At 32.0% G+C, this 22,411-nt stretch overlaps 1 protein-coding gene across 44 annotated transcripts in view; it reads left to right on the top strand.

Annotated features, from left to right (window-relative positions):
• Positions 1-22,411, top strand: part of GPHN (gephyrin) — a 224,934-nt gene that overhangs the window by 133,406 nt on the left and 69,117 nt on the right. For 35 of the 44 annotated variants that reach the window (XM_026708419.2, XM_026708427.2, XM_087921648.1 and 32 more), the window contains 4 exons: positions 1,915-1,981; positions 7,388-7,660; positions 9,131-9,238; positions 14,076-14,210. In XM_026708419.2, coding sequence (XP_026564204.1) covers positions 1,915-1,981; positions 7,388-7,660; positions 9,131-9,238; positions 14,076-14,210 — 583 coding nt within the window. The remainder of the gene's footprint in view (positions 1-1,914; positions 1,982-7,387; positions 7,661-9,130; positions 9,239-14,075; positions 14,211-22,411) is intronic. The other 9 variants (XM_026708443.2, XM_087921663.1, XM_026708435.2 and 6 more) reach the window with 1 other exon arrangement.

Genomic DNA, 22,411 nt, shown 5'->3' on the forward strand with positions numbered 1-22,411 from the left:
CGGTATCACCATGTTGCAGGCACAGGTGCACTGCGGCCCACCAAAATTTTCTCATGGCCCACCAGTTGGCGACCTCTGTTCCAGTTAGTCTCACGTATATAGAATTGATAAGTTGATAAGTTGCAGTTCAGAATTTTATCCTTGAAATATTTTTTGTTCTACAAGATCACTAACAGACTGACTTATATTGCTGATTATTTCCTTCATTTTATTATAATTGTAAATATTTATTCTTTTGGATCAGGATTGTTTGTTTTCCTATATAGTACACAAAAGGACAACAAAAGGGGTGGCTGGATAGACATAGATCACATTGGAAAATAATCAAGCTGAATTAATTGCAGTTGTGGTTAATATTATTGTCATTATTTTAGAGACAGATTTGGGAGCTGGATTTGTTGTTGGCTCTAGTTCCTGTTTTTGTGATTATATAGTCTATAGGTGATGATGCATGGTAGATTTTCTGTAAGCAGCACTAAATCCAATGGTAAGGTTGTTTAAATGTCTAGGGTGGACTGTAGTGATATACAAGGAGGGGAAAGGCTCTTCTTGGCATAACAGTAAATCAACTTTGCTATCCTTCTAGAAAGTAAATAGTATTTTCATAATATGACACTGACATTAAACAAGTTTAATTAAGATTACACTTTATATGATTCTTGTGTCATATTGTCAGCCCTTCAAGTTACACCAATCAGAAAACAGACTCCACAAGAGTGCTGGAATTCTGTTTTAGTAAATAAATATGTACTAGGAATAGAATTACAGTTTAGCAGTAAGTTATTCAAATGCAATTGTAGGAAACAACTTGATGGTGACCTTTTCAATTGCTTAATATATTAACCCTGAGATCCAGATAGTCCATAATTTGTTGAGTTTCACAACTGCTATCAAAACCTGACATTTTCAGGAGGCTTTGAAAGGTGGAAAGTTGTGAGATGTTTCCTCCATTAATATGGAGTTTAATCAATTAATGTAAAATGTTATTTATCTCTGGCATTGTACTTTGTATTAGTAAAATATGTACAAAAATATGTATTATTGTATTTATTGCATTGTATTTGTAAAACACACAGTTATTTGTATTTTAGACTTGTAGTTTTTAATATTATGTACACAAATAGATATGAAAGCTGTTCTGAATTAGTTCTGATAAGAGTGGCCTGAAAATCAATTGATCATTCATATCCACTTTCAATCTTTTTCACTTAATGAGAGTTTTAGGGAAAATACCAATATTCAGGGATGGACAGCGGGTATAAGCAGCTCTAACATCATTGAGCAACAATAAGCCTATTGAAATGAGCTTATTTAGGTGTTTCTTTAAAGCATTTAAATGGCTGCACATCTTAAACTCTAAGTCCCCTCCAAAATAAAAGCAATATATGTCAACAATGAAATAAAACATTAAAGCAAAGAACAAAACTGTCTTAGTATCACAGCTAATGTTCCCATGCAGCCTACAAAAAGTGTGTTCATGTGACAGCAAAATGCTCTAATCATCATAAATGCAAGCCAGTTGCCAAGTACCTGAATTACAATCATATGACTATGGGATTGTTGCAACAGTTGTAAGTTTGAGGATGGGTCATAAGTTACTTTTTTCAGCACTGTCAGAACTTAAAACTGTCATTAAAAGAATGGTCATAAATCCAGACTACCTGTATGCATATATGTGAAAAGGCATTAATATTTCATTGATTAGCTAAGTAAAACTCATGAAGATTTCTTTAATCAACTCTATTTCTAAGAAAAGTTCTTTTCCACTGAATTAATGCTAAGACTTTATCTTTTTGAAGTCTTTAAAGACTACCTTTTTGGTTAAAAATTATGTTTTATTAAAAACAATTGTTAATTTCCTGTAACTTAGTACCATCTCTGTCCTCTCTTTTTCTCTTCTCCCCCCCACCCCAGACCTGTGTGTGGAATCAGAGGGAAAACTCTCATAATTAACCTTCCAGGTAGCAAGAAAGGATCACAGGTAAGCAACGTTTTTCATGAGGAACTAAAGATATTTTAATGATCATAACATTTACTTCCATAAGTAATAAACATAATTTAATGTTGTGTAATTAGCAGGAAAGATGAGCATTATTTTAATTAATACCTTTCATTCAGGAGATCAAGGCACTCCTTCCATTTATTGTTCCCCACAAAACTCTGTGAGATCGTTGAGATAAGGAAAAAAAATGACTGGCTCAAAGGCCAGGGAGCTTTCATTGCTGAGCGTGAACTCGAATCTGAATTTTTCAGTAGTAGTCCAGCACTTTATCCATATACCACACTGGATCTCATTTTTAGGATTAAAATCTGTAAAACCTTCAATATCCTATTTTCACTTATTAAGGTAAAGGTTTCCCTGTCCAGTCGTGTCTGATTCTAGGGTGTAGTACTCATCTCTTTTTCTTGGCCAAGGGAGCCAGTATTGTCTGAAGACATTTTCCGCAGTCATCTGGCCAGCATGGCTATATGACAAAGACGCTCAAAATGCTGTTACCTTCCCACCAAAATGGTACCCATTAATCTGCTCACATTTGCAAGCTTTCAAACCGCTAGATGGGCAGGAATTAAGGCAAGGAATGGGAGCTCGCCCTATTTTGCAATTCTTGGGTCTTGAACTCAGCCTGTCAGACAAACTCAGTGTCTTTACTTGCTGAACCATCGCTTCCACTTATTAAATGAAAGTATTTGCATTTTGAGGTTTTAAACTCTAATTAATTAGTAATTGTTCCTTTCACTTCCATTTTGAATTAATGTTAGCAAAGTATATCCTCTGAAGTTTGTGTCTGTCCTGATTTGGTTCTGCAACCCAACAGGACAGACACAGACTTCAGAGGATAATTAGGACTGCAGAAAAAACAATTACTACCAATCTGCCTTCCATTGAGGACCTGTATACTACACAAGTCAAAAAGAGGGCTGTGAAAATATTTACAGACCCCTTACATCCCAGACATAAACTCCTCCTCTCAACTCCTTCCCCCAAAACAACGATGTAGAGCACTGCACACCAGAACAACTATACTCATCAGTCTGGAACCCACATTACGTATCTGATATTAGCACAGTAGAGAAAGTCCAGAAATATTTCACAAGAAGAGTTCTCCACTCCTCTACTCAGTGTAGACTACCTTATGCTACCAGACTTGAAATTCTAGACCTAGAAAATCAACAACAACACACGAGCACACAATAGATACAAACTCAAGGTTAATCGCACCAAACTTGATTGCTGGAAATACGACTTCAGCAACAGAGTTGTCAATGTCTGGAACACTCTACCTGCCTCTGTGGTTTCTTCCCCAAACCCCAAAAACTTTAACCTTAGACTGTTTACTATTGACCTCAACCCTTTCTTAAGAGGTCTGTAGGGGGCGCACCAATGTGCCTACCGTCCCTGTCCTAATATTTCTTTTATTTTTCTTATATGTACCCATTTCATATATTCATAACTATGTATATACTTATACCTATTATCTTGTAAGCAATTGAAAAATCAAAATAAATAAATATAAATAAATAAATAAATAAAATAAAACTAGACACAAGGACATTTTTCCCAAACGCCATCACTCTGCTAAACAAATTATTCCCTCCAACACTGTCCAACTATTTACAAAGTCTGCACTACTATTACTGTTAATCTCATCACTCCTTATCACCATCCCCTCCCACTTGTGATTGAATGACTGTAACTTAGTCGTTTGTATCCTTATGATTTATATTGACTGTTTCCTAGTATGATTGTACCCTATGACTATTATTAAGTATTGTACCTTATGAATCTTGACTCTTGACGAATGTATCTTTTCTTTTGTGTACACTGAGAGCATTTACACCAAGCCAAATTCCTTGTGTGTCCAATCACACTTGACCAATAAAGAATTCTATTCTATTCTATTCTATTTTATATATTTTAACATAATATGACATTTATTATTTAAAATGAAAGCACTGAATGCATTCAAACCTCCTTAAACCATTACCGTAACATATAAGTATCTCATTCTTTTTATAAACCATATTTAGCTGAGCAGCTTCTGCTTTGCTGTGAAGTCAAAATTGGCAAACAATTATTTGGGTGATCTCTCCAAAAATTGGATTACATACCAGGATTTTAATATAATTTTCAACCCCTGTTTAAAAGATTACTCAAAACATAGTTTGCCAGATCACATATGTCAGTAAATTGGTTTTACAAACTTACATTAAATTGAGCACATAAGAATAGAATAGAGTATGCAGTACATCATTAGCCATTTTGAGTTTTCTATATCTGTTGGGAACCCAGATATTAGACTGAGAATAATAATGCTAATGGGGGGCTTTCAAACATAGCTATTTACTTTTTAAACACCAGCTCAGACAGAAGGAATCATTGTTCCCTGTTTCTCTAGAATCATCTTAGACTTAGAACCAATTCAACTATGAACTATAATTTGGACTATTAGAGAATATGACATCTAAATGCAGTTCTTGCAATACAAATATTTTTTAGAACTAAAGAATTTGTAGAATAATTTTCTGTAATCTATCTTTTTCATACCTGTGTATTCTAACAAAATGAATAAGCAATGAATAAGTATATATTTAACTATCAAACCATAATAGCCAGCCTCCCAATCCCACATGTTATGCAGGCGGTTTCTGGTTAATTGATTAATTTAAAAGTGATTAATACTTATTTTTAAAATAAGTATAACTATACCCTTAACGTTGTTAATTGTTCAAGGAATTTCATCCTGATAGCATATATGGATTCCCTTAAATAGACAAATGTTAAGAATACCAAAACAGAAAGTTGAACATAAAAAGTAAAATGTGTCTCTAATCTAAAACTTGAATCTGCATAGATACTGATTTTTTTAGTATTTAAATAGTGTCAAGAAAACTTTCTGTGTTTTTGGTGTAAATACTTGTCTATCATGAAAAGCATTATAAATATTTCAAATAATACAAAATAGTAGGATTTTTGTTTTAAAAGCTGTCAGTATTTATAGGATTACACTGCAGCATAAAGTTTCTAACTGAATGTAAATATTTTTATAAAGTTTTAGAAGAAAAAAGTTAAAGTTTATTCCTCATATCCAGGATATAATTGGGGGAACAGATAGGATGATACAAAATGGACGAGGCAATAGCATGCATATAGGTGGGGCTAGATTATTTTGTTTGTTCTGAGGAAGTAGCTATTTATACTCTTATATATAGATAAACAAATAAATAAATTTGTTGCACTTATTGTGCTTCTCCTATTTTTCTTTGAGGGTGCACAACCTGCACAATTAATGCTGTGAAACTGAGTGGAGTTAGAAAATCACAAAATTGTAAGCTCAGTAGATTGGATAATATTTACTTCATAGTTACAATTTACACCAACAATTTTTCAGTGTTTGTATGGCTAAAAAGATTTAGACATTCTTAGATATTATGAGTTAGCAAGCCAAAGTCATATTTGAAGCAATTTTACTCTTAGAAACCTGTTGAGGTAATTCCCCGTTAGGAGAATGAGCGCATACAGGGAGATGTATTTGAAAGAAGTGTTTGAATAATACACACAGAGTACACAGATACACTGTACAGTAAATGTAGGTTTTTACTTCCAGAAAGGTTTAAGCAAAGTCCAAAATAAGCAGTCCAAAGTCATTCACAGGTAAAATCAGTCAGTTTTCATCCAGGGATAATCCAAATATCAAATTCCAGAGTCAAAAACAGTTCAGTATCTGACTTACATTAAATCCAGTAATATCAGTCAATTAGAAGAATATTTTCCAACAGAAGGAAACAGAGATACACTCAGACACACTCTCTTCTGAGACTAAGACTAAACAACCCAGGTTTCTGGCTCCATCTTATGGCTGTTTGAGAAACCACACCCAATTGCATGCTCTTGCATTCCCTTAAAGATATAGTACTAAAATGTTTATCCTGGTTTATATATTTCTAGCCCAAATACCTGTTAGGTGACTTATATTCCTAACAAAACCCTAACAATTTGTTGTCAATATTTGGTGAATAAAACTTTCCTTATATGAGGTAAGGCTGTTCTAACATTTAATTTATCTTTATTTGTATAGAAAGTATATGTAATTTTCAAATTTAGACATATATTTTCTTGATAACTAGACTTTGGATGGTGTCAACTTCATGGATGGCTGGTGACTATTAGAGGAATTTGTTCCATGAAATGGAACCTGTACATTGGCAAACAATGGCAAAGATTTCCTCATTTCTTCCTTTAGTTCAAGCAATACTCTATATCAGGGACCCCCAACCTCTGGGTCATGGCCTATTACCCTGGCCTGTTCAAAACAGGCTGTGTGTGCAGCTAGCTGGTGCATGAGCCCTTGTGCAGCTTGACTTGTGGAAGTGGTAGGTTGGTGGTGGTGATAATTGATATATTCACTACCAAGGAAGGGAGGGGAAGGAATTTTTAAAAATGATATGTGCTAACCAACAAAAATGTCACCAATGAAGAATTGAGAGTGCTATATTAGAATTAAAAATATTTAAAGCTGATTAGCTTAAAATTTTAGCAACTATAGACTTTAATACAACTACAGCAGGCTACTTTTAGTTTTTTAGTCCCCTATCACAGTTATGATGAAATAAATGTTTCATTGTCCTTTAAGCCAGGTGAAACTAATTGGTTTAATATGTCTGTCAATAAATATTAAATTTTAAAACAAGTAATACAAATCATGGTGTTCAAAGTACTATTCTGTCCTGTATAAATCTATGCTCAATAAAGGTTGGCAGTCATCTTTTAGAATTTCACTGGAAGATAATTTCAACTCCCTTGAACTGCTGACAGTAGTACTTCTTTATCTAGATTTTTGTTGACACCGTTCTGCAATAATTTCAGGGATTCCAAGTGTTTAATGTGTGGAATGATGAAACCAAGAAATTCTAATAACAGACTTTTTGTCAGATTTATTCACTACAACATCAAAATTAATCCAGGAGGAAAAATGGTTAAGGAATCAGAAAATTAACATGTTCATTTATCTTTCCTAATATGGATACTAAAAATATTAAGAACGAATATTTTAAAAAATGAACTACGAAGCAAAATAATTTACATTATTTAATGCTATTTAAATAATAAATGGGATATTATTTAACTTTTTGCAACATTTAATTCATCTAAAACACTTTAATTATTATTTTGCAAGCCATATAAAATATGCTAAAAAAAGGAAGAAAAGGAAATCCTAGATATTATAGAGTTTAAAAAAGAATAACATTAGTAAATTCAAAATTTTCCATTAAAGATACAAAAATACATCAAAAGTATACTAATTTAGAACTTTATTCAATTTTAATATTATAATTGCTCAATATATACTAGGTAAGTTTTCACTGTCATTTTTCTCATTATGTGCAGGAATGCTTTCAATTTATACTACCAGCCCTACCTCATGCCATTGATCTTTTACGGGATGCCATTGTAAAAGTAAAAGAAGTTCATGATGAACTTGAAGATCTACCTTCACCACCACCACCTCTTTCTCCTCCTCCAACCATCAGCCCTCACAAGCAGACAGAAGACAAAGGTGTACAGTGTGAGGAAGAGGAGGAAGAGAAAAAAGACAGTGGAGTTGCTTCAACAGAGGATAGTTCCTCTTCGCATATAACTGCTGCAGCCATTGCAGCAAAGGTGAGTTGAGGTTCTGTAAAAAGGAGCACATAAGTTTCTATCTCAGGTATTTTCTGTATATAGAAAGAGATCAATCAAGAGTGAAGCTGATTTATTTATTTATTTATTTCATTTATTTTGTAGCTACAACAATAACATTTCTAGATATTTGGTCATATTTTTCCCCATATATTATGCTTCCTTCAGTTTTTAAAATGAATTATAAAGATACTCAATTATGCATGTCAAAAGGGGAAGTAAGATTCTCAATTGCTGCTAGTTTTTTTTCCATTCGAAATGTTTATGCCACATTGAATGCCATTTCTATGTTCCCATAATCACACAATATGGCATTTCAGTAGGTTTATAGGATTTCAAGAAAGGAGAAAGATGAGAGGATATGCTCTAGGTATATAAAAGATTGTTATGAGTGTTGTCATTGTCTTGTTCAAATACCAATTATGTAGAAATGGGTTTTTTTTTTAGCATTGGTTCATTTCTCATCATTTTCTGGAAATCGTGCAGCAGAAATCTTGTAGAGTACCAAACCCTCAAGTTAATTATCTATTTACCAAAAAATTGCTGCTGCTTTTGCAAAATTTGCAATAAATTTTGAGAGCACTGCTCAAACTTCATAATGGCAAGTTTCAATTAAAAAATATTAAATGTTGTGTATATTTTTTGGAAATCTATCCCAGCTAAGTTGCAAGTGATTTATTTCCAGTAACCAAATTCAGAATTGTAGAATAGTTGTTTGGGCCATGTCTGTTATAGCTCACTTTATGAATGCTAAAACCCTTATGTCCAATTTAAATTATTTAGTCAAATGTTAATATAACGAAACCAATCAATTGACAACAGTAGAAGCTAAATATTTATTTATAGTTCATAATAGTTTTTGACATCATGCTCTCCCCAGGCTAATTCCAGTGTTCTAGACAGTTCTTCTACACTTTCAGGCAAGGAAAATTCAGGTATACTTGTTTTTAGGATAGCAAACGTATTTCCAATAAAATGCTATAAATAAGTGATTGAAAAAATTCAGTTTATTCCTGGACATTGCACAGAAGTCTGAAAATTTCTCGTGAACCTGTATTAGTTTCCATTTTGTATATTTATATGTAATAATTTCCCATAAGAGTTATAGATATTATGCTGGTAGAGAGGGAAGTATTCCCATATTTATTCCACAACTTTCTAGTAAAGTAGCTAGGTCTAAGAAAATCTGCCCTGTCACCCTAATTCACCTAGTAACCTTCTTGCTTGGATGTGGATTTGACATTCTTTCCTTAATATCCGAGGTGAATTGGTTAATAGTATATGAGAATCTAATTAAAAACAGAAAATACCTGAGAACTAAACTGTGCTCATTCAAATATATTGCATTTAGGTGCCACCTGTTTTCCCCCTCGGCCCCTCTATGCCATTTTGCTTGTTTAGCATCTTATTTTCCTGCCATTGCATTCATGGTTATTATGTATTGTACATTAGAAGCATCCATCCTATACCAGTTCTGCTGTTATCATGGCAAAAGGTGAACATCCCATTCCTGGTCTCATCTGTTATCCCTCTCACTCATCAGACAGTGCAGGAGAACCGGTAAGACACACCTACCAGAATGTTTCGCACAAATATCTTCAGTCAGATTGCTTGCCTTCTCGTTGTATGTTACAAGGAGCTACAGTTATTTTCTTTATTCCCAATGACATATTGTGTTGCTCTCCAAGCAAACAGGTTTTAAATTTCCATTCTGTCAATTTTTATGAAATAGATAATAATTAACATTTATTTTAGCTGTGAAGTATTAATTTTAAATTTTATTGCCTCTGGAGACTGCTCAGAAATTTTAGACATCATATTTCTATTACCATAAAACTAAAATATTCTTCTGTACTTCAAAGGAGCTCTGGTGCATGGATTTTCAAATTACTTGGCTTTGGATAATATGCAGATATTTCTGGTAGATGCTTTTACTGATTATCCAATGCTGATTTTTTTAAAACACTTGCTCATCATATTCCAATACTCTTTAAAAGAACACTTTATTTTACTCACAAAATGAAAACTACAGAGATAATATTTAAATTGCCTTGCCCCCTTCTAAATTGGTCAAGTATCAAATCTTCTGCTGTATTATAATTAGAATCTGAATGATAACCTCATTCTAATTCTGAAAAACAATATTTGCCAGCATTAGAAAGCTATGATTATGAGTATCAGTAAAAGATCCTTAGCTAAATAAAATTATCATGAGTAAGCTTGCCTCTCTAATTTTTTTCCCTATAAGCTGCTAGAACATTCATGTGTGCATTACTGTTGTTATAGATAGACAGCTTCTATCTGGAGAAGAGCCATGCTGGGACGGGTATATGTATGTTCTTTTCACCTTCCCCTTTTTACAATTCAGAAAAAAGGCCCTTTCCCAGTTCCTTGAAAAATATAGGTGGATAAAGGAAAGACAGTCCTGTGGGAAGTGGTCTTTCCATTTCCTTATAGTAGCCTAACTTATTATTGGAGGAATGGGAATTGAAACACAGTTCTTTCACAACAAAAAAGATTTTACTTGTACATCCATATGAATAACATTAGCTGGAATAATTCTCATTATAACAAAAAATATTTTCTTTTATATAAATGCTGATTCAGCAAACAAATGGGTTTATAGCCCCAGTTTCCCTTTTTTGTAAAATACAAGGCTAAAATAAGCCTTATTAGCTTTTAAAAACCTGTTGTTCCACTCCTATTGTTATAGCTGATCATTTTGTCATCATCCTAAAAATCTGTGAACATACCCATGTATAATGAATTCGTTAGTTAAGAAATTGTGAACTATAAGCAATAAAAAGTCTACATAGAATGGTTTTCCTCTTCCTTTAGTCTATGTATCATCTCCCCTACTCTTTTTCTCCTGCCTTGTTTCCACCTCCTGTTTTTGAACCCTTCTCTTGCTTCCATCAACTTACAAATATCTTAAGATCTCTCTTTCCTATTTACTTCAGCCTGCAATTTTCTTGGATTGTTATACTATCTTTTGCTCATTATTTCCTTCTGTCTGTCCCCTTATTTTCATTCCCTTCTCCATGTATCCTAGCCTTCATTGAACTTTGACCTGGCAGAAGGAAACATCCAGATTGAACACTGAAGAGCTGTGTTTCTTACAAATGCAAATGAAATGCACTAAGCCTGTTGTTTTTTCAATCCTTGCTCAGGTTGGATTGGAAAGATGAAAGGGATTTTTTCCTCATGACATATCTGTGATTGTTTAGATGAAGGATATTTGTTTAAGTATATTTAATCACACTCCTAGGTTTTATGCTTAAAGAAAAGCTTGCTTTTAACCATAAACAAGCACTCAATTTTTTCTCAGCCTCTCTATTTTATATCTTTTATATCTTCAGCAGGCATTGAAAAGATTATTAGAAAAGAAATACCATACTGTTATAGAATCACTGTTAAATATGCACTGGTAGTTGTAGCACCATATGTTTATTTCATCAGAATATCTTTTATGTTATCAATATATTTCTATTAATCTTTCTTGAAATACTAATATAGAGAAAAGAACTATAATAGAACTGCACTTAAATAAAATTAGACTTTTCCTATTTTCTTACATCAAGAAGCAGCGTATTTGTGAAACTTTTTAAAAAGTAATTTCTGAAATAAATATAAAACAAAATTATGCTTTATTGTACGTTCTTGATGGAGTTATTTTTTCTCTGTCTATGTAATTTATCTCTAAATCCCAAAATGGCACAGCACTTTGAGAATTAAATATTAGAATTGGGCATGCTTCAGAAATTATTCAAAAAGTGCTTCAAAAATGCATAGGAACATAAATCCAGCTTTACTTAAAGCAGTTGTATCTTTTTGCAAGCTTCCAAGACAACCTAAAAAAAGATGTGGAGGCTTTAAGGAAATTACTCATTAGAGCTGATTTTTAATATGATTTCTTAAAGCATTAAAGAAGCCATTTTTATTTACGTTCAAAGTCTCTTTAATGGTATGTGCATATGACCTTGCCAGATGGAGAATAGCTGCCTAGGGAATAATCAGGTACAAGAAGACATAGCCTGCAGTTATGTAATGGGCAGAGGAAGCAACTCTGAAAGGAACTTCTCTAACTATAAAAGAGACTATGAAAGATTTGTAGTATCAGACTTGCAAGTTTCTGTTAATCTACAATAAAGTAGAATTAGCTCATCTACTTAAGTTTCCTGCCTGGTCTACTTGGGAATTTCTTAACATGAAAAAGTACAAATGGAAATTTTCCCTATTTTAAAGAGACAAATTTAGACTTTATTATTTAGACAGAATTTATTTATCGCAAATAGAAAAAATGTCTATAGATCTTTCAAAGTTTCTTTAATTTTACGTTTCAAAAAATACTGCATGTTCTTTGATTTAAAAGTTACTGACCTCAGTCCACTTAGCATTCGAAAATGTGTGTGAACAAAATACTGTTCAAATTTTTTTTCTAGTTTTAAGACTTCAAATACATTTACATGAACTTCTTTCCCTGGATAGGTTTTCTTGTACTCTATGGGTATTTAATATTAGAATAATTCAGTAACAAAGAAGGTTCTTGAACATTTATATCTTCAAGTTTTTGAAGAACTTTGGATCACTGGGGAGAAGCATGTATTATAATTTACCTGTAACAGAAGAAACGAAATTGATGACACTGAGCCTTGGGAGGAGAAAAATAGCAAGATCAATTGGTGTTAAGGTTTCTTTTTGAAGCAGAAACACAGAAAAACATGAAATGACTAATTTTGCCGAAATAAGGCTAATTATCAGTTGTAATTTATAGGGCAGGTTTTGTTTTTTGGATATAGTTTAGTGTACACTAACTGGAATTTGAAAAAAATATGTCTGAACATTTTTCATGCTCTTTTTCATGAAACAATATTATTGGATACTTTAGACATAACTGTCAGATATTTTTCAATTTTAATTTCAATTTTAAAATAGAAACCTATATTAAAAAGAAATATTTGGATGGGTGGGTGGGTGGATAGATGGATGGATGGATGGAAAGAGACTGAGATAGATAGACGGACAGACAGAGCAACCTAGATACACACATACACCAAACTAAAAATATTTCCATAAAATATAAGATGCATATAGATGCAAAGAACATCTTATGAGGTAAAAGTTTAAAAAGGTTTTTAAAATTAAAAAATAAGAACCCCTAAGAAAACATACTTTAATTACCAAAGCAGAATTCAGTAATCTGGAATCTGAGTAAAAAATTCTACTATAGGTGATAATGTGTTCTGTACATTTTTATGTAGAGAGATAGATTCAACTATGTTAATTAGATTAGGATAGGAGTCAAATATGCAAATTTTGTGACTGCACTTCATATTACCATTAATAATTAAATCGAGCTAATTACAGAGCAGAAATGTCACTTTATCTCTTAATTGACTTGGTGATAATATTACATCTTCTCCTTAATTATATTGTTTGCAGTCCTATGTATTTTCCTAATTTGTTTATTTTAAATATTTTATGTTCCATCGTTATTGTTTTCTAAACAGCTGGCTGTAACCATTAATAAATTTATATAAATATAAAATCATTTTTAAAGTCATAGATGACTAAAATTCCCAGTAAATGATGGAGTAAATACTTTAAATGCTATTGGTTTAGCAGGGATCAGATACTATTAATAAGTTGCATGGTGTCACCAAGGAGTACAGTATCCTGGCAACCAGGCTCAGAAAATGCCAGATACTATGTATCTGGAATTGGCAACCAGTAGTGTTTATGAATGGAAATATCAGTAAATTTAGTTAAAAATACTTTCCCTTCTGGTTTTTTTAAGAAAAATATTTTCATCCCTGTTTTCACATTAATTTATCATTTTTAAATATGCAGGATATTCTGCTGTAAGAACCCTCTAAACTGTTTTGAAATTTGTGAAACTGTCTAAACAACTAGAAAGTTGCTGTTGCTTTTACATTAAAGCTGAGTTGGGAGCTATTGCTTCTTAGACAAAGCCAATTTTCCTTCTCTGTCACCTAAGGATGGCTAAAATTTCCATTCAAGTAGCCCAATCAATCATGAGGCTTTCTGCCTGATTTTTTTAGGATTCCTGGTAGATTGCTAAGTGGATTAAAGAAAGAAGATGTGTTTTGAGAAAGAACAGAGGACAACAGATATTAATTATTTATTACTCCAGTGTACATTTTTCCCACTTATTTGGAAATATGTTCCACATTATAACTAGTTAAATGGATTAATAATGCTAAAATACTAACTGAAAAGAAAGTTCCTGACTTTTTTTCTGAAGACAAAAGAGAAGGGAGAACTAATTTCAGCTCCAAAAAGGTTTTGAGCTATATTTAAGTATGGAAATATTTTATTTTCTAGATTATGTACATAACTTCAAATAGATTTAATTTCAATTTATTTTCATATTTAGATTCCAGATTCCATCATATCTCGTGGTGTTCAGGTGCTTCCACGAGACACAGCCTCACTTAGCACTACCCCTTCAGAATCCCCTCGTGCCCAAGCTACTTCTCGCCTCTCTACTGCTTCCTGTCCCACACCAAAAGTAAGTACAGTAGCTTACCTCCATTCAGAGGTGGGAACTGTCTTGATAAATGTTTTCTGCTACTGAAAGTTAGCTCGCATGTAAGATTTTATACTGTTGAGAGTCATCAAGGAGGTGAAGATAGTGGTATATTGTATATACACAGTAGTGTGTGTGTGTGTGTGTGTGTGTGTGTAAAAACTTATATATTTAAATTATTGCTGTTTATTTGCTGTGAACCTGCTAATTTTCAAACCTATTTTTAAAGATTTATTTGAAAGAGCTATCTTATTGCAGAATCAACCATGAGGCTGTGAATTTCTTGCAGGTCTCTAATCCATAAAATTACCCTGCTCTTGAAAAAGAGAACTAAACAAATAGTTTATTTTTGTAAACACGTTTACACCTGAGCTGTGGCATTTTCTGCCTCAGTGTCCTATTAATGTACAGGTAGTCATCAATCAACACCACAATTAGAACTGGAAATTTGGTCACTAAGCAATATGGTCATTAAATAAGTTATCTCATGACCCGATCCAATTTTACAACCATTTTTATCACAGTTGTTAAGTGAGTTACAGAGTGGTTAAATGAATCCAGCTTTTCCCATTGACTTTCCTTGTCAAACGCTGGCTGGAAGATCCCAAATAGTGATCATGTGACCACAAGGACACTACAACTGTCGTAAATGTGTGCCTGTTGTCAAGTGCCCAAATAGCGATCATGTGAACCCAGGGGTGATACAATGGTTGTAACTTTGAGGATGGGTCATAAATCACATTTTTCAGCACAGTTATAACTCTAAGCCATCATTAAATGAATGGTCATAAGTCGAGGACTACCTGTATTTTAAACATTTTCAACAGTTTTGCCCCAACTTGGATACTTGCTGCCTCCTCTTTGGAAACTCTAAATTATATGGAAAGTTTTAATGCCAGACTATGAAATGACACATTTGTGCTTTAGATATTATTTCACATGGATTGTTCAAGACTTTTGCATATAATGTAATATATTTGGTATAATATATAATGCACAATGTATTCACAGCAAATTTGGACAAATAGCAAATCTAGTAAAATATAGAGCTTCTCTTAGAACATGGAATCTCTTCTGTTTGCTCTTTTATATGAAAATGCTTTATTTCTGGCATTTTAATACTAGCACATTTGACAGAAAACAGAATAAATCTAATGAAATGTTTCCTGGTTCATGGTTCTTTGAAATTACAAATCTCTGGTGATTATTATTATTTATTTATTTCTGCAAGCCATATTAAGGTATGTCAAGCTATAATAATTTTTCAATGTTTTGACATTTGTTAAGATGTATTTTATATGTTGGACAATACATACATTCCTGAACAGCAAAAGTAGGCTTGGTATGGAAATGTGTTCACACTTTTAATGAATCCTTTAGAGTTTTGTATTGTTTTTCGTGTTAGTTTTGGGAATATCCTTTTTTTCTTTTCAAAATTAATTAAGACCTACTACAAGATAATAGTATAATAAACCCTCAATTTAATGGGTCATTCAGAATCAGATATTTGTTAAACCCATAAATAACATATTTTCATCAACTTCTGTCATCTGATTCAGTTCATCAATTTGCATTGTTACCATATTATATAGATGACATAAATAGATGCAAATAACCTAATCAATTTGATGTCTCTGGACAATTTCAGGTACAATGACTTTTGTCCATTTTTTTTCCAAATGATTTTTAGAGGAAAATTTTGTATCTGAAGTCCTCTAAACAAAAGTTCATTAAAAGGAGGATTTATCTATGTCTGAAAATTTACTAAGTTTCGATGAACAAGATAAATAAAAACTGTAGACTTAATTTTTGAGGTCTGTGCCTTAATTTCTCTTTTTTTATAAAAGCAAATGTTGCACATTTATTTTTGAATTGCTTCTGTTCAGTGGAAATAAAATCAAAATTTAGTAGTTACTTTTAAAAGAAGATATTGTACAGAGTGTGCACACTCTAATAAAGTAGATTTCTATGCTCTGAAACCTAATATGAAAAAAATCATTTTATTTTTTTTCTTCAAGGAATACAAATTATTAAATTATATAAATGAGCTAAAATATAATGATTGAAATTCCTTGCAACCACACTTTTATATATACATTCTTTTTTGGAATATAATTTCTCGTGACATAGTCAAATATATTTTAAATTAGATTGAATGTCAGTTACAAACTGTTGAATAGTCTAGTTTGCTGTAAAATTTCCTGTTCTCCAACCCAGATTATGCGTTGGGGATTCTTTTTTTAGGTGGTTTTGTGTAAGCCCTGGAGAAAGGGGCAAAGAGAGAAAGCAATGTGTGTCTTTCTCCCTCCTCATTTAAAAATCTACCTCATCAAGTTTTCCTGCTCCTGATTTTCCTGATAGTTTGATCTTTGTGGGCTTTAAATTGTTCTTGCCCATTTACCTAGATTGATAGGTTAATTTTTTTAAAAATTCTTTGAATATCCAAATCTCATTTGCTACTCATGCATCTTATACTGAGTTTGTCCATTAAAACATATTGTATTTCTGTTTCAGAATGTGAGAATGTTTCCAGTTCATTTTATCATATGCCTTCTTTAAAGGGATAAATGTACCATAACTTTCTGACAATCACATATTTCTCAATGATCTACTGAAGAGTAAAAATTTGATTTGGGTACCCCTGGTTGTGATGCACTTCCAATTTTTAATAATGATTCTTCCTCATATGCTTTCACACAAAATTCTGCTAAACAAAACAGACAGTTTTATTATTTATCTCTTTGTATAGATGAACAATAATGGCATTATTTTTTCTTCTCTATATGCATTATACAGTAATTCTCCTTTTATCATTTTTGCAGCAATAATTCTTTTATATGCCATTTTTCTTGTAATAGCTTTTTTCAGTTCATCTTCCTACAAGTCTTCGTATTTCCAATTAGCATTATCTCGCACACTTGTGTGGCACTTCATACCATAATTATTTTTGTTCTTTTCTAAATCAGTTTCCATATCATCTTTCTTATGGTCACCTTATTTTCATTCTGTTGGAAACTACATTACTATGTTTTTCAAGACTTTTCCATTTAGGACTTTTTCTATTCTCACTTTAGTTTTTTTCACCTCTTTTTCTTTCCTTCCTTGTTCAATTCCCCACCCCCACCCCCAATCCACTCTTGTCATTACCAAAAGAGGATCTGCCCCACATTCAGGACCTCTTGTCAGCCTGTTATCTTTCATCTCTCTGCCTTTCATCATAGTCAAACCAGTCATATTTCTGCATTCATTGTATGCTTAAGCCATGTATTTAGAGCTGTCCTTTTCCTAAGGCCTAAGCAAATACTCGCCAGTCACCATTATAATTAATTGTTCTGGCTATGAAGGGCTCAATCATTTCTTTTGTACTCTTTCATCTCATTCTCACTATCACCTGTGTAATCTATTGGAGTAATCCTTTTTTCCATATAGTTTTTTTCCTCAAAAAAAAAAAACAATTCTTATTCTTTCTAGAACATAATATGGAACAGACACTAACATAAAAATTTCTATTTGACCCTCATGCTTTTTGACATATTTAGACCTGTTATTTTCCAATTAAATTTGTATTTTCACTTCTGCCTACATATTAACTCTATTTGAAAGTTCAGACCTTCATTCATATATGTTATCTTCAGCGTTCTCTTAGATTCATACACTGCCCTCATTTTATTTCATTTCATTTCATTAATTCATGTTCTTTATCACATACTCTTAGATTCAAAATCATAATCTTTCACACACCATGGTCATTTGAAAATCAGCTCATGAATACCATTTACAGCTTTGGTGAACTGAGATTTTCACAAATGTCAGTTCACTGAATGTACCTTCCTAATTAATCATAAGGTCCTAGCTCTTGTGAAATATGTTGTGCGTTTTTAGATTAAAATTTGGTTGCATTTCTGGTGTACTAGCTCAAATTTGCCCAAAATGAGCAGTGTTATGTCTTTACTATTAGCAGGGAATGCCACATGTCATGGATCTAGTCATTGAAACAATTTAGATTGAGCTAAATAAAATACATTTACTTTACTGAAGTAGCCACTAACAATACTAATATTTATTTTGCTAATTATTATTGAACTGAAGTATTGAATATTTTCTGAAATTATATCAAAATTCTCTTTGTTCTATTCATTAGTAACTCATAAAAATGTTAAGTGATTTAAAACCCCAAGTAGATGTATTAAAAACTGTCACATCACTGAAAGTTAAAAATAAGATTAGAATACATTTCCAATTCCTTCAAATGAATTTGTAGGGTATCATCATTGTTCCCTTTATGACACTGAATTTTACACAATTCCTCAAAAGGAAAGTTGGCAGAAAATAAATTATAAATAGAGACAATTTCATGCAGAGTCCAGCTTCCAACAATTCTAGTATCAGGTTATCAGCTTATCTGAAACCAAATGTTCTCCCTATAAGTGCTGTGTACAAGTCTGTCTGAAGCCATAGATCAAAAATGAATGACACAAAAACATCACATTATTAACTGCAATTAATAAAATTGGACATACCATGTCTAACATTAATTTATTCCCTCATCTACATTTGCCAACCATTCACTGACTCATAAGCCATAATACGCTACCAAACCTACACATACATTGACATACCTTTCTCTCCTTCCAAAAGAAACAAGAACAAAAAGGGGGAAAAATATGATGGAAACTGGATGAGTACAAGAAGTAGTTGTATTGGGGGGAAATGTTCTTGGTTTTGTTATACAAATTTTAGATTTAGTGAGTCTTGAAAAATAGTTTACAGCAATAGAAGTCATTATGATTAAGCTTTTAGCTTTAGTGTTAAACATTATTTTATTAATCTAGCCAAGGGGGTATTTAATTTCCAGAGGATTGAATTTTTTATTGTGTTGCTACTCTAATGATAAAATAAAAATTTGATCATTTTGACATATGAGCTTGGTAAATTGAAAAGCCTTGTTGTTTTTTCTTCTCTTTATACTAGATCATGTGATTCATCTAGTAATCTGATCAGAATTGATACTTTACATATGTGCTTTTTTGCTTTTACTAATTCCATATCCTATCTACATTGTTTGGAAAATTCTTTTTATCTTGCTAGTAATTTATTAAAAGTTTATTTTTAATAAAATCTAATATGCTGTTAGCATGTCAAGAATGCAAATATTCATAACATTAATTAAAAGTGTCAATAGATAGTTGAAAAAATCTTTTGAAATATACAAAGGTATGAAAGACGTAGCCATAGAAAATGAAGACTGACAAATAAATAAAAATTCTTTCTGACATATAAAGAAAATATTGCATAGAATAGAAAAAGAACACAAGAAAATCCTAGTTTAGTTGCTCCAAGAAGATTGCACACAGACTGACCATGAACAAACAGCAACTATTATGAATTGGAATATCTGCAAGAAATATCATTTGCTGCAAGCAAGAACTGGTGGATTACACACACACACACAAAATAGATATTTTTCATAATGGAAAACGAAGAATCTAAATAATCTGGGACATTAGAATTAAAGCAAACGAGTATCTTCCACATAACATTCCAGAGTTAAAAATTGTGATAAGAAAGTCCAATATACATACACTAGGAAAAGAATTATTCCTTATGATAGAAAAATACAGATATGATGCTTATTCACTTGTATTTCTAACATAGTTATGTGCTCATTTTTGACAAAAAAGGAAAATTAAAAATCAATCCTAGCATTATTTTTTGATAAACTCTCACCAATAACAATCATAAAATATTTCTGTCATAAAAGACTTTAGAGTAGTTATAAAATATTTCCATTTTGGAACTGTGAAATCATTTTCAAATGTCCAAATATTAATTCAATATATTGAATGTTGCATTTTTGAATTTAATCTTTTTATTGTATTTTTTTAATCTAAACACAATTAACCATGGGATAAATACAAACATTTCTTTTTAAATCATTTTTAGATACTCTAGTATCTCTCTGTGTATGCAGAAAATATAGATTTTTAAAACACTGATGTACAAAACAGTATTGTCTTTTACACACAACTACAGTGTTTTATTTTATGATTAGTATTGATATTTTAATAGTTATTTCTCTGAATAATCTTTTTAAGACATTAAAATATATTAATCTGGGATAAGAGACAATAATCTCTAAATGATTTCTGATATTGCATGGCATATATTCCATACATACTGCTTTATCTAATTTCTTACATAATTTCCTTTAGCTATAAGGTTTTAAAAATTCCATACTAATTCAGAAATATAAATATATATGAATTATAAGAATGTATATTATCTTATTTGTATTTGCATCAATCACATTTAAATAAAATTTCTCCAGATGTTATTAGATTTTATGAAAAGCAAAGCTTTTAATATTTTTTAACTTTGTAATAATTATATTAAGCTTATCAAGATATAAATACAAAAGAAAATGAAAGGAAAAGGGAAGAAAATGGAAGAGAAAGAAGTGTAGGATAAAGGGAGGAAAAGAAAGAAAAGCACGGACTTCCAACTTCCAACTCTTTTTAGTACAGTAAAATAAGACAGCAACATTATAGTCTTGACTGTTTACTTTTACATACTTAATACTATACTATCCATATCTATAATAACAAAAACTATCAGAATTTTTATCATTCTGAAATTACAATATTATAATATATAGTGAGATAATAATAAAAATAAACGTGCTATATGTAGAATTTTTTCTTTGAGAAAAACTAAATTTCAGAGTGTATCGAATTCTATATTAATATTTGTTGCTGTCCTTATGGAAGCTGACTTGAATAATTTGTTATTATCTTCCAACTTGAATAGAACAGCTATTTTGCATTCACTAATTAAAATTATTTCTTGCAGTTTTAAAATCTTGGCTTTGTATGTTGTGAAGCTTTCATAACGAATGCTCTTGTTCAAATGTTAGTTTTATATTTATAGATGGTTTTTATTCTACTATATCCATATTTATGCAGAGGAAATATCTTCATCTTAAGAAAACTGTATCACTCTTTTTCTTTTGAAAACTGTGCCACTTTTTACTTTTATCTTTTTATCCTTAAAGTTATCACTAATTTGAAGAGAAAGAGGTAGCTCTTTTTCATGTCAAATATGGAAGAAGAATATGCTAGAAAACAAGTGGCTTATTTGAATACTAGCACTTACCTGAGGCATATAGGCCAAGTTTGGCCTATCATATTTAAGCTCAGCAAATTGAATAATGACTATGCATTTTTCCTGGTGACTTAAGTTTAGGCCTGCCTGTGCTATTCTGCACATTGGGCAATTATTACTCTGTTAACAATTTGATCAGATTCAAAACATAGAACAGTAGGATTGGAAGGGGCTTCAGAGAAACCCTTGCCCATGGCAGGAGATCCTGTACCATTCCAGACTTTTGTTGGGCTTGGTGGGATGGATACATGTGATCATAGAAAGAATAACAGAATAATAGAATATAATAACAGAACAGAATTGGTAGGAATGTCAAAGGTCCTCCAGTCCAGACCACTACCCATGGTGGTAAACCTTTTCCGGCTCCCGTGCCAATAATTGCGCTTGCTCACATGCCAGCACCCAGAATGCAATGCCCCACAGTCCCTGCACCTGCACGAGCAATCCCCTTGTGTTTGCGCATGCACGCCTGATTCCCCTTGCTGCACATCTGTGCCTGTGTACACGATCACTCCTATGTGCCATCCATCGGCGCATGCGCGTGCGACCCCCCCCAGCGTGTGTTGCGCATCTCTATACACTTTTCTATAATAATTCAGGATATATGAATTCATTGAAGCTAGTACATATTTATCATTTTATTAACAAGTATATTATGAAATAAAATTGTTGAATGCTCATGCTACATCGTATTCCACAGCATTGCCCTTATCTATTAAATTAATAACTTTTACCGTATTGATCAGACCACACCCTAAATATTGTGTCCTTTTAGACTTTAAGAGCAATTCGGGGATATTAAAGTAGCCACCAAAAAGGCAATTAAGATGATCAAGGAACTTGAAACTAAGCCTTATAATGAAAGATTAAGGGGACGAAATATATTTAGCCTTGACAAAAATTGATCAAACAGAATTATGATAGAACTCTTCAAATTCCAGAAAAGATTTGTTCTCTCTTTAATAATGGTTTTAAGTTTCAAGAAGGCAGATTCCACTTGAATATTGGGGAAAAAAATCATA

This window comes from Pseudonaja textilis, chromosome 1 (assembly GCF_049901715.1).
Source record: "Pseudonaja textilis isolate UNSWEBS1 chromosome 1, rPseTex1.2, whole genome shotgun sequence".
Taxonomy (NCBI): domain Eukaryota; kingdom Metazoa; phylum Chordata; class Lepidosauria; order Squamata; family Elapidae; genus Pseudonaja; species Pseudonaja textilis.